The 13369-nt window shown below is 41.5% G+C and overlaps 1 protein-coding gene across 1 annotated transcript in view; it reads left to right on the top strand.

The window, feature by feature from the left end:
- The window catches only part of LOC121540720 (protein inscuteable homolog), a 117015-nt gene that overhangs the window by 29895 nt on the left and 73751 nt on the right, over positions 1-13369 (top strand). Inside the window, exon 2 of the mRNA XM_041849767.2 lies at positions 2559-2959. Within this exon, the coding sequence (XP_041705701.1) occupies positions 2577-2959 (383 nt within the window). The 5' untranslated portion in view covers positions 2559-2576. The remainder of the gene's footprint in view (positions 1-2558; positions 2960-13369) is intronic.

Below are 13369 nucleotides of genomic sequence, written 5' to 3' on the forward strand. Positions count from 1 at the left end.
ACACCCAAGTGATTTCCCTCTGCAGTCCTTAAGATACACAAGCCACTTGGTGGTTATTTTACCCCACGTGACATGGCAAAAACAGAAGTGTCCTTTGTTTCTGCACCTAAGCCAACCACCTTCTCCATGGCAGAAAGACATTGGGGCATTCAGATTTCCTTCTAGACTTGAAAAGAACTGACCATCCCAGGGAGCAAGATTTGTCACTTTCATTTGCAGTCAGTAAAATGCCTTTATGTCAGAACTTTGACATGTTCTAATAGTAGCATGTTGTGCAAGTAACAACCTAGCGACTGTGGTAACATATTAAAGATATACTGCCATCTTCAGTGTCATCGCTCAATATGTCTTTATGTTTATAGAAACACTTATGTTGTATACAAGTATATTCACTGAAAGTATATTTTAAAGTTGGATTTTATTAAAATATAGGGTAAGGCTTAGAAGGATTATTCAACAAGAACTTGAATTGAGGTACTTTTGAACGTTACTGCGTTATAACATAGTTATTACATAGTTACTAATAGTTACATAGTTACTAAGTCCTTTTAAGGAGTGCAAAAAATGTATAATCTGTAAAGCCATGAGATTGACTACAGGCTCAGCCATAAACGTTGCACACTTCCTCACGCATCATTGGAGATCCTGGCCACCAAAGAGATCACTTTCAGTATGACGGTGCTTGACTTGCAACTTACATACGCACCATGAAAGCTGTGACTGGATTGCTTAAATCGGGCACATTAGACTTCTCCCCTCAATTTGTATGATAATGCAGATGAGTGTTTTAACGAGACGACTGTCTATTTAAATGGAATGTCTCTCTGTTTTGATTTTCATGACCTCCTGTAGCAATAGCACAATGGTTCTGGTCCTTTTTTCGATTGGATAACAGATGTTGCTTAAATATTGCTCTTAGAGAGCTAAAGGGGAATTGTCTATATGTAATATCAACATTGTGTGAATTGAATTTATTTAATGTGTATTGTGAATTCCATAATATTATTTTATGTTACTATGTAAAATGACTTGTGCAATATTAATATTAGCTATTAAAGAACTAGAGCAATATCTTTGTCTTGTCATCATGGGTTGTGGTATTGACTGCATATTCATTTGGCACCGTGATGCTATCAGATTTGCTCTCTCTAAGGTGCTTAGACTGCAGAGAAACAGCTCCCACTCTTTTAGTAGATTTCCCTAATTCTCTTGTGAATAACACAATCTGTCTCTTGTGAATAACACACACATTTTGCTTGTTTGCCATTTCACACACTAAAAGAATACCAGGTAAGCTGTGTTTTGTACAGTGTATGCTCATATGACGGGAACAGATAAGAATTAAATAAATGGTTTAAGGGGTAGCAGAGGGATACAGCCCTGCTCTTTTATACTTTATGTTAGTAACATCTATTGATTTCAATAACACTCTCTCTCACCATTTAATAAGGCAAACCACTGCAGCTAAGCCTGTTCCATGTCACATGTTTACTGTGAGGCCGGAGAATTTTTGGCTACGAGTATGTATCTACTCTATGTTCTAATCATAGTCTCACAGCAGGATGTCATTAACTAAATGGATTATGAGACCTGCCTCCCTCATGCCTTGACAGGGTTTTAAAATGGACTAATCTCAATGGGATACATCAATAAAAATGCAGAATAAAGTTGCAGGCACTTAAGCGTTAGCTCCCTTGCTTAGACTCAAAGTGGAGAGTCACTGGCTGGAAGCCAGCCAATAAATTAGAAGATAAGAAATATTACTCCACTGGCACAACAGGGCCTGTAGCAATATAAAACCGGGGCTTTATTGTTTATTGAATTACTCAGAGAGAAAAAAAGACAAGACAAGAATAGAAGGCTTGGATGTAGATCAATAAGGAGCGATTGTAGTGGATACGGTGCCGTGGCAAGCTACACTGTGACGAGGTGTGAATGAAGGAGTCAGACGCAGGAGGTAAAACACAGAAGTCCAGAGTTTATTCCGTTTACATAAACAAAACGCACCCAGCGTCAAAACAAAACTATCACAAGGGAAATATTCCACCTTGGCAATAACAACAGGAAGAGTAGCTCAACCGAGCTACTCGCTCTCACAATGAACCAATCACTCACAAAGACAAGGGGAACACTTATACACATACTAATTAGGGGAATGAGCACCAGGTGTGTGTGATTGACAAGACAAGACATGACAAGTGGAGTGATGAGAATGTGATCGGCAGTAGCTAGTAAGCCGGTGACGACGAACGCCGAAACCTGCCCGAACAAGGAGGGGAGGCAGCCTTTGCGGAAGTCGTGACATAGACAGCCAGAGAGGCAGTGTGTGTGCGTCAGCACGTGTACATATGTCTGTGTATGATCATTTTAAGTGTTCAGGTCTTTCCATTAAAAAGTTTGATTTAGGATTCTAATAAAGTGTCAAATTGTCAAGCGGATAAATGTTGCGATAAATTGTGTATTACTCACTCTACATTACTATATGGTGGAATAGATAGAAAACAACGCGTGCTTTTGGTTTGTATAATAATTATCATATCTATTGTTTTTTATTGTAGGTGCTGTGCTGATGTGGTATGGACACAGATAGAATGGCTAGTTCTCAGAGCTCCAGGATGGCTAGTCTTCAGAGCTCCAGAATGGCTAGTCCTCAGAGCTCCAGAATGGCTAGTCCGCAGAGCTCCAGAATGGCTAGTCCTCAGAGCTCCAGAATGGCTAGTCCTCAGAGCTCCAGGATGGCTAGTCCTCAGAGCTCCAGGATGGCTAGTCTTCAGAGCTCCAGAATGGCTAGTCCTCAGAGCTCCAGAATGGCTAGTCCGCAGAGCTCCAGAATGGCTAGTCCTCAGAGCTCCAGAATGGCTAGTCCTCAGAGCTCCAGAATGGCTAGTCCTCAGAGCTCCAGGATGGCTAGTCCTCAGAGCTCCAGACACAGTAGCTCTGTTTCATCATCTCCAATGAGGTAAGTGCACACAATTAACACTATGCCCATATGACATAATAAGCTTAGTCTGTAGCTATGGGACTGTCAGCCTCCTATGAGACAGACACACACATTCAAGCACGCACGGATCTACACATACACAAACAAACAGGCTAAACAAGGGCACAATAATGTTGTGTACACCAATGCTACTAATAATACTGATGCTGGTAAGAAATAACCTCAGCCATTTATCTGCAAATGGGTCTAATAAGACATGGGCTATGTCCGAAATGGCACCCTATTCCCTAGGGGCCCTGGTAAAAAGTAGTGCACTACAGTGCCTTCACACCCCTTGACTTGTTGTGAACCAAGTTTGGGAAACCCTGTTTTAGGTTATTGTCCTGCTGAAAGGTGAATTCATCTCCCAGTGTCTGGTGCAAATCAGACTGAACCTCTAGGATTTCAAATCAAATCAAATCAAATTGTATTTGCCACATGCGCTGAATACAACATTACCGTGAAATGCTTACTTACAGCCCTTAACCAACAATGCATTAATTTTTTTATAAAAAAAGTAAAATAAAACAACAACAACAAAAAAGTGTTGAGAAAAAAAGAGCAGAAGTAAAATAAAATAACAGTAGGGAGGCTATATACAGGGGGGTACGGGTGCAGAGTCAATGTGCGGGGGCACCAGCTAGTTGAGGTAGTTGAGGTAATATGTACATGTGGGTAGAGTTAAAGTGACTATGCATAATTAATTAACAGAGTAGCAGCAGCGTAAAAAGATGGGGTGGGGGTGGGGGGGCAGTGCAAATACTCTGGGTAGCCATGATTAGCTGTTCAGGAGTCTTATGGCTTGGGGATAGAAGCTGCCTTTTGGACCTAGACTTGGCGCTCCGGTACCGCTTGCCGTGCGGTAGCAGAGAGAACAGTCTATGACGAGTGTGGCTGGAGTCTTTGACAATTTTGAGGGCCTTCCTCTGACACTGCCTGGTATAGAGGTCCTGGATGGCAGGAAGCTTGGCCCCAGTGATGTACTGGGCCGTACGCACTAACCTCTGTAGTGCCTTGCGGTCGGAGGCCAAGCAGTTGCCATACCAGGCGGTGATGCAACCAGTCAGGATGCTCTCGATGGTGCAGCTGTAGAACTTTTTGAGGATCTGAGGACCCATGCCAAATCTTTTCAGTCTCCTGAGGGGGAATAGGCTTTGTCGTGCCCTCTTCACGACTGTCTTGGTGTGTTTGGACCATGATAGTTCGTTGGTGATGTGGTCACCAAGGAACTTGATGCTCTAAACCTGTTCCACTACAGCCTCGTCGATGAGAATGGGGGCGTGCTCAGTCCTCTTTTTTTTCCTGTAGTCCACAATCATTTCCTTTGTCTTGGTCACGTTGAGGGAGAGGTTGTTATCCTGGCACCACACAGCCAGGTCTCTGACCTCCCTATAGGCTGTCTCATCGTTGTCGGTGATCAGGCCTACCACTGTTGTGTCGTTGGCAAACTTAATGATGGTGTTGGATTCGTGCCTGGCCATGCAGTCATGGGTGAACAGGGAGAACAGGAGGGGACTGAGCACGCACCCCTGAGGGGCCCCCGTGTTGAGGATCAGCGTGGCAGATGTGTTGTTACCTACCCTTACCACTTCGGGGCGGCCCGTCAGGAAGCCTGTGCTTAACTCCATTTGGTTTATTTTTTATCCTGAAAACTCCCCAGTCCTTAATGATTACAAGCATACCCATAACATGATGCAGCCACCACTATGCTTAAAAATATGGAGAGTGGTACTCAGTAATGTGTTGTATGGATTTGCCCCACATTTTTGGAGTATTACTTTAGTGCCTTGTTGCAAACGATGCATGTTTTGGAATATTTGTATTCTGTACAGGCTTCCTTCTTTTCACTCTGTTAATTAGGTTAGTATTGTGGAGTAACTACAATGTTGTTGATCCATTCTCAGTTCTCCTATCACAGCCATTAAACTCTGTAACTGTTTTAAAGTCACTATTGGCCTCATGATGAAATCCCTGAGCGGTTTCCTTCCTCTCCGGCGACGGAGTTAGGAAGGACGCCTGTATCTTTGTAGTGACTTACAGATAACTGTATGTGTGGGGTAAAGAGATGAAGTAGTCATTAAAAAATCATGTCAAACACTATTACTGCACAAAGAGTGAGTCCAAGAAACGTATTATGTTAAAGCTGCAATACATAACTTTTTGATGGCTGACCAAATTCACATAGAAAATGTGTTATAGATCTGTCATTCTCATTGAAAGCAAGTCTTAAGAAGCTCTATTTCTATGCTTCACGTTCGTAAGTTTCATTTTAGCGTTTTTTTATTTTTGGGTTTGTACACCAACTCCAAACAGCTGAAAATATAATATTTTTGATTATGGAAAATATATTTCACAGCAGTCTAGATGGTACAAGTATTCTCTACACTATACTTGCTTGTTTGGTCACAAACTGAAATTAGGCGAACTATTAGAATTTTAGCAACCAGGAAATGGAGGAGCGATTTCTGCATAGTGCATCTTTAAAAACATTTTTACTACTGAACTTGTTTAGGCTTGCCATAAACAGTGTTGAATACTTATTGACTCAAGAGATTTTAGCTTTTCATTTGTAATTCATTTGTACAAAATTTGAATCTGTACGCTGCTCGACACACCTCACCTCCGTTTCGTCCACAAAACAAAAACAATAACAAAGGTGCTGGGGCGGACAGTGGTGCCATTTCCCATAATCCAGATTCCATCTTTAACTGAGATAAACCCTATAAATTAACAGAGGATATTACTCCTGCATGCAAATGGTTTGGTTGGTCACCCTCTACCTCAGGTTCCAGCCAGATGTGTGGGTGTATTTGTGTGTGTGTGTGCTTTACAGATTTTATTTTATTTAACAAGGCAAGTCAGTTAAGAACAAATTCTTATTTACAATGACGGCCTACCAAAAGACAAAATGCCTCCTGCGGGGACGGGGGTTGGAATTAAAAATAAAAATGTAGGACAAAACACACATCACGACAAAAGAGACGCCACAACACTACATAAAGAGACAGCTAAGACAACAACACAGCATGGCAGCAACACAACATGACAGTAGCACAACATGGTAGCAGCACAAAACATGGCACAAACATTATTGGGCACAGACAACAGCACAAAGGGCAAGCAGGTAGAGACAACAATACATCACGTGAAGCAGCCACAAGTGTCAGTAAGAGTCTCCATGATTGAGTCTTTGAATGAAGAGATGGAAATAAAACTGTCCAGTTTGAGTGTTTTTTTGCCGCTCGTTCCAGTCGTTAGCTGCAGTGAACTGGAAAGAGGAGCGACCCAGGGATGTGTGTTCTTTGGGGACCTTTAACAGAATGTGACTGGCAGAACGGGTGTTGTATGTAGAGGATGAGGGCTGCAGTAGGTATCTCAGATAGGGGGGAGTGAGCCCTAAGGGTTTTATAAGCATCAACCAGTGGGTCTTGCAAACCAGAGATGACCAGTTTACAGGGGAGTATAAAGTGCAGTGATGTGTCCTATAAGGAGCATTGGTGGCAAATCTGATGGCCAAATGGTAGAGAACATCTAGCCGCTTGAGAACACCTGTGGTATCTAAATAATTCTGCTAATTCTGCTGTGAGGACAAGGAATCCGCTGACACTGTCCTCGATTATAATAGTTTGTTACATCGAAGATTTCAGCCCCAATTTACAGACTTCTGCAGACATCTGGAGAACAACTGACCCAATCTCTAATATGTTGTTTCTCTCCGTCCTTTGTTTCAACCATGGTATTTATATCCTATGCCCTATGTAACATAATATGGGTGTTTTCCCATAAACCAATCCCAGGAGGCCACCTAATAGACTTCATCTAACACACCATTTGCAAACATCAACAAAGTCATAAACTGTTTAGACACTACATATTTCCCCCCTTCGAGACTAATTAAGTCTCGAAAACAAAAATAATAGAATTATGAAAAATAACAATTTATCTTATTGAGTAACTTTAACAATAAACCACATTTTATGGAGAGTAAACAAATTTTTCAATGGAGTGTAAATACATTTCTATGAAATATGAACAAATCTTTATGGAGTGTGAGAGCGAAAAACCTGTCTGGCAGCTTTCTTTCCAAATATCCATCAATCAATCAAGACAGTAAAATTCTCTCACGGCCCCTCTGCCCCAGGCGACCACCTACAGTGGGGAAAAAAAGTATTTAGTCAGCCACCAATTGTGCAAGTTCTCCCACCTAAAAAGATGAGAGAGGCCTGTAATTTTCATCATAGGTACACGTCAACTATGACAGACAAAATGAGAAAAGAAATTCCAGAAAATCACATTGTAGGATTTTTAATGAATTTATTTGCAAATTATGGTGGAAAATAAGTATTTGGTCATTAACAAAAGTTTCTCAATACTTTGTTATATACCCTTTGTTGGCAATGACACAGGTCAAACGTTTTCTGTAAGTTCACAAGGTTTTCACACACTGTTGCTGGTATTTTGGCCCATTCCTCCATGCAGATCTCCTCTAGAGCAGTGATGTTTTGGGGCTGTCGCTGGGCAACATGGACTTTCAACTCCCTCCAAATATTTTATATGGGGTTGAGATCTGGAGACTGGCTAGGCCACTCCAGGACCTTGATATGCTTCTTACGAAGCCACTCCTTCGTTGCCTGGGCGGTGTGTTTGGGATCATTGTCATGCTGAAAGACCCAGCCATGTTTCATCTTCAATGCCCTTGCTGATGGAAGGAGGTTTTCACTCAAAATCTCATGATACATGGCCCCATTCATTCTTTCCTTTACACGGATCAGTCGTCCTGGTCCCTTTGCAGAAAAACAGCCCCAAAGCATGATGTTTCCACCCCCATGCTTCACAGTAGGTATGGTGTTCTTTGGATGCAACTCAGCATTCTTTGTCCTCCAAACACGACGAGTTGAGTTTTTACCAAAAAGTTATATTTTGCTTTCATCTGACCATATGACATTCTCCCAATCCTCTTCTGGATCATCCAAATGCACTCTAGCAAACTTCAGACGGGCCTGGACATGTACTGGCTTAAGCAGGGGGACACGTCTGGCACTGCAGGATTTGAGTCCCTGGCGGCGTAGTGTGTTACTGATGGTAGGCTTTGTTACTTTGGTCCCAGCTCTCTGCAGGTCATTCACTAGGTCCCCCCGTGTGGTTCTGGGATTTTTGCTCACCGTTCTTGTGATCATTTTGACCCCACGGGGTGAGATCTTGCGTGGAGCCCCAGATCGAGGGAGATTATCAGTGGTCTTGTATGTCTTCCATTTCCTAATAATTGCTCCCACAGTTGATTTCTTCAAACCAAGCTGCTTACCTATTGCAGATTCAGTCTTCCCAGCCTGGTGCAGGTCTACAATTTTGTTTCTGGTGTCCTTTGACAGCTCTTTGGTCTTGGCCATAGTAGAGTTTGGAGTGTGACTGTTTGAGGTTGTGGACAGGTGTCTTTTATACTGATAACAAGTTCAAACAGGTGCCATTAATACAGGTAACGAGTGGAGGACAGAGGAGCCTCTTAAAGAAGAAGTTACAGGTCTGTGAGAGCTAGAAATCTTGCTTGTTTGTAGGTGACCAAATACTTTTTTTCCACCATAATTTGCAAATAAAATCATAAAAAATCCTACAATGTGATTTTCTGGATTTTCTTTCTCAATTTGTCTATCATAGTTGACGTGTACCTATGATGAAAATTACAGGCCTCTCTCATCTTTTTAAGTGGGAGAACTTGCACAATTGGTGGCTGACTAAATACATTTTTTCCCCACTGTAAGTACTCCAGATCAATTCATAAATCTTTATCATTGCATTTTAAACTATGATACAATTGAATACACATGAAAGCCTCAGAAAACAAAATACAATCAAAAAATGTCCACATTCAGGCTGGTCGACCCATCGGACCATCCTATGGATTCTCTCTGTCCCTGCCTAGACCCAATATCCCTAAGCATCCACGAAATAAACAAAAACATCTGAGATCCCCACATGTACCCAACAACAGAAACCATCATTCTTCAAAAATTAATACAGAAAGAATATGACACAAATGATGTATTACACATGCAAATATGTCTATATATCATTGCAGACACTGGAATGTAGTCCACCACACTGCATCTCCTCAGCAGTGTCAACTTTCAATGAAACGTCGATGATGGAATCTGAACATTTCCACACCTTCCTTGTTCCACTTCCTCCAGTCCATTCATATTGTCCATGTTTGAGTATTTGAATCCCCTCTACACATTCCCCCATATGCTTCTGGAAGAAAAGAAAACACCAACCAGTATCTTTTGCAAAACAACACATGCAAATTAAAACATCAATATCAACAATAATATAAAAATGATATATAAAATGAATCACATTCCATTTCCCCCCTTTGATTCATAACAAAATACTAAATATCACTGCTCCCACTGGGCCTAACTGATCTTGCAACCAAGCCTTCGCTGACCATCCAGCTCCTTCAGATCTACCAAACGCATCCCTTATATTCTTCAATGCATCTATAACACTAGTGATATTATCAGAACTATCGGGAATCAAAGTATAACAATCATCCCCCGTCAAGTTCATAGCCAAACATAATTCACCTTGTTTTGCTAAAATATAGTCAAGAGCCATGTCATGTTTCAACAGCGTCAGTCTGTGACTTCTTTGAGTATTTGACAGAAGGTTAAACCCTCTTATCGTTTCATTTGCAAAACCCTGCAAAGTATAGGTAATATTATCAATGTGATCTGCCAAAAATGTTACACCATACCATGGAAAATGTCCCAGTCCCCACTTCTCTCCTAGACTTATCCTCCAATGGTAGGCTTCCAGACTATGAAATTTCGCCATGTCCCTTTTCACCCTATTTCCAAACCTAGAATCAGATTTATCTGTTTCCGGTGCTTCCCCTCTTTTAATGGTAAAAACCTCATATGGAAGCTTCAACGTCGACATGTAACAACATCCTGTCCATCCATAGGGTAAGAATATATATGTTGTATCACCACAAACCCACCAAATATCTCTAAAATTCCCAATAGTCACATTACCCCAGGCAAAAGCTGATCTTTCACCATCAAAGTCCTGCTCTTCTTACTAACTGGAACATAAAAAGTTACATTATATTTGTCATTACTAACCTTACGTTCATGCTTATCCAAAGTCATCATATAATCATCACAATCTGATATTCCCATAAACATACCCTTTCCATCATATGTTTTATTTGAACAAAAACAGCTTTTAGCCCTCACGGGTTTCACCTCCAATGCTTCAGGAATCGCTGTTAACTGATTTTCCTTCCCATCTAACAAATTCACATAGGGTAATTCATTTAACCAAGAACACTTAAACCTAGGCCTAAACAAATACTTCGACAACGACATTATTATATCTGTTAATGATTGTTGCTGATACAACAGCCATGACAAAGCATAAGATAGAGGTTGAGCCACCGTCTCTAAGATTGAACCCCATGTGCCTGGTGCTGGAATTCTCAACAGACATGGACCCTCAAGATTCCTCACTGATCTTACAGAATGAGTTAACTGCTGGAACCATAGATTCCTACCTGCCCATCCATCTTTAATTTGCAAAACAGAAGAATCAAATCCATATGCCTTCCATTTAGTTTCTCTCTTCCCTAACGAGCGGTATTGATCAGATATATCTTCTTGTCTTCCATCAAAATCACAGAACTCATCCTGTACCTCCAGGATAGTATTCTGCACTATTTCAGATGAATCTACATCATTCTCTACTACCATCTGCTCTCCTATTTCAACACTATCCTTACTACCATTCACAGCACTCTCCATCCTTATCCTAAACTCCTTAGTCACTCTTACTACATCCTTTAGTTTCAGAAAAGTTGTTGTTGGTGTCTGTGTCACATTTCCAAAATTTGTTATTGCCTTCGTAACATTAATCTCTTTCAAAGTTACTGTTAAAATAGTTGCTTTAGTTGATGTATTAACACTCTTAATTATTTCCAGTGGGAAAGTGACAGATGTCCTCTGTGTATTATTTACTGTTGGAGTGGCTACTGTAATATACTTCTCCTGAACTCACCACTGTTCTGTCTCGTGCACTTACATGGGAGCTGAGCTGACTGTCCTAGAGTTACTTCAACCCTAGTTTTCGTAACGTTTTTAGTCTGACTTTTTCCCCAATTTTTTCAAAAACCATTTCACTGATTTATCCACAAATTCCTTTCCCACTAATTTGAGGATATGTGATCCGGGCCCCTATAAGGGTTCACCGGTCCTCCAGATGATCTTGACTGGCACCTGCTTATGACTTCTTTACACAAGAACTTGGCAACCGATTGAGCATCTTTTAGCTTAGTTGGACATCCTATGCACCTCTTGGTGTAGGAATGTAACCAGGAAGAACAGTCACACCCCTGAAAACATAATTTTTCAGACAGATTGTGCACCTGCCTATGACATAGTCAACCTGTTCAAGCAAATATGGTTCCCAAAAACCATACTCCTTTGTGATCTTTCTCCTAACCTCCCCCCTTGCAACATTAGCTAACCCATGTGCTTCCTAAATCATCAGACCTAATAGGTCTAGAGGCGCTACTATCAACCCCTCATGGTTTCTCCAAAGACAACAAACATTCTGGAACTTGTTGCAACATCTCCTCTTTCATAGGGTCTTAATCCATCTTCACACTGCAAATAGATTCATGTGTCATCCGTACAGCTTGTGGCTCTCCTTGTCCTTGAGCCGAAATCATGATGTTGAGAAATCGCTGATCTTCACTCTTCCAAATCGCCAAATTCTCTTTCATCGGTACGAAAACAGCTTTCTCTGCTTCTGTCATCATTTCTCCTATTTGCTTCTGCTCATAGCCTTCAGAAACCAAAAAGGTCACATGTGGCACACTCTTCTCAATCTCCAATTCTTTATCCAGATAATCATCTGTGTTTATCTTCATAGCTGCTCCTTGTGGTCCTAAAATTATGCAACATGAGCTGAGTTGAACTTTCTTTGGTTGATGACAACCATTCCTCTGAGTTCGATTGGGCAGCATTCTTGAAATACTTGAGCGTACAATGAAATGGATATTCCGGAAGCCTCGCATCTGGCATATTTGCCACAATAAATTTCTCACATATCTTAGCCTGCTTCAAAAAATCTTCACTGAGATTTCCAATCCAGAATACTGTAGAAGAATCCATCTCTGTCATCATCAACAATTGGTAAACCTTTTCCTTTGGCACTTCTACCAGACAGCCGTCTGGTGTACATTTTATTGTACCGTTCAACTTACACAATGCATCTCTTCCCAACAATGCAATAGGTGTATGTTCTGATACCAGTATGGGTATTGTAATTTTCTGATTTTTATAGCAGAGCTCAATTGGTTCCGTAAGAGGAATCAGCTGTTTCACTCCCTCAAATCCGATTGTCCTAATTAGTTGATTGGACATAGGGAGATGTGTAGCATCTTCAGGCCGAACACAGGTAAAAGCAGCTCCGCTATCCGCCATCACTTCCAATGGTCGGTTGATTATTTTCACCTCAATTGTAGGATCTTTTTCCGGTCCTGATGCTACCAGCTGACACCCTTTCGGATCTTCTGGGCACCCCTAGAATCCTTGCTCCGGGCCCCTATAAGGGTTCACCGGTCCTCCAGATGATCTTGACTGGCCCCTGTATCTTCCTCTGAAATTCCCTCTGATGTTTCCTCCTGGCCCATTACACTCACGGGCAAAGTGACCAACCTGTCCACAATTATAACACACTTCTGAAGATTGCTGGAAGTATGGCTTAAATCTTCCTCCTCTTCCTCTTCCTAAGTATTCTCGTCCTCTTCCTCTCCAATTCTGTGTCTGTCCAGAGACTGGCTGTGGATATGAAGCAACTGGTACCGCTATTGGTGGCTGGTACAATTGCGGTTGGAACTGGTCCGGTTGAAGCTGTGGCAGTGATTGTTGATTTGGTGCACACTGATTCTGCATAACCAAAGCTTGTTTCTTCTCCTTCTTATTCTCCACCAGTTGTATTTGATTGAGTTTTCTGAGAGTTTCTTGGTCCTGTTCTTTCTGGTTGTGTTCCTTTTTCCTGTACAGATCCACTTGATGGGCTATATGATCTGTATAGACACCTTTTGTCATGCTTCCAAGTCCAACCACCTCTGCCAGTTTGCTCCTTACTGGTGAGGGCAGTCCCATCTGCAGTTTAGCTCTCAAAATTTACTGCTCAATTTGACTCACATCTGGATCATTTCCGGTAATATTTCTCCACACTTGATGAACTCTTGACACACAGGCTCTCTGATTTTCTTGTTGTCCTAGTGGGTCAATCAGAATGTTGTCAGGATGCACATTTGTTGGAAATGTATCTTTCAGTGCTCTCCACAGCCGATTTCTACTTGCAGCCAACAATTCAGGGTCA

Source organism: Coregonus clupeaformis, chromosome 26 (genome assembly GCF_020615455.1).
Source record: "Coregonus clupeaformis isolate EN_2021a chromosome 26, ASM2061545v1, whole genome shotgun sequence".
Taxonomy (NCBI): domain Eukaryota; kingdom Metazoa; phylum Chordata; class Actinopteri; order Salmoniformes; family Salmonidae; genus Coregonus; species Coregonus clupeaformis.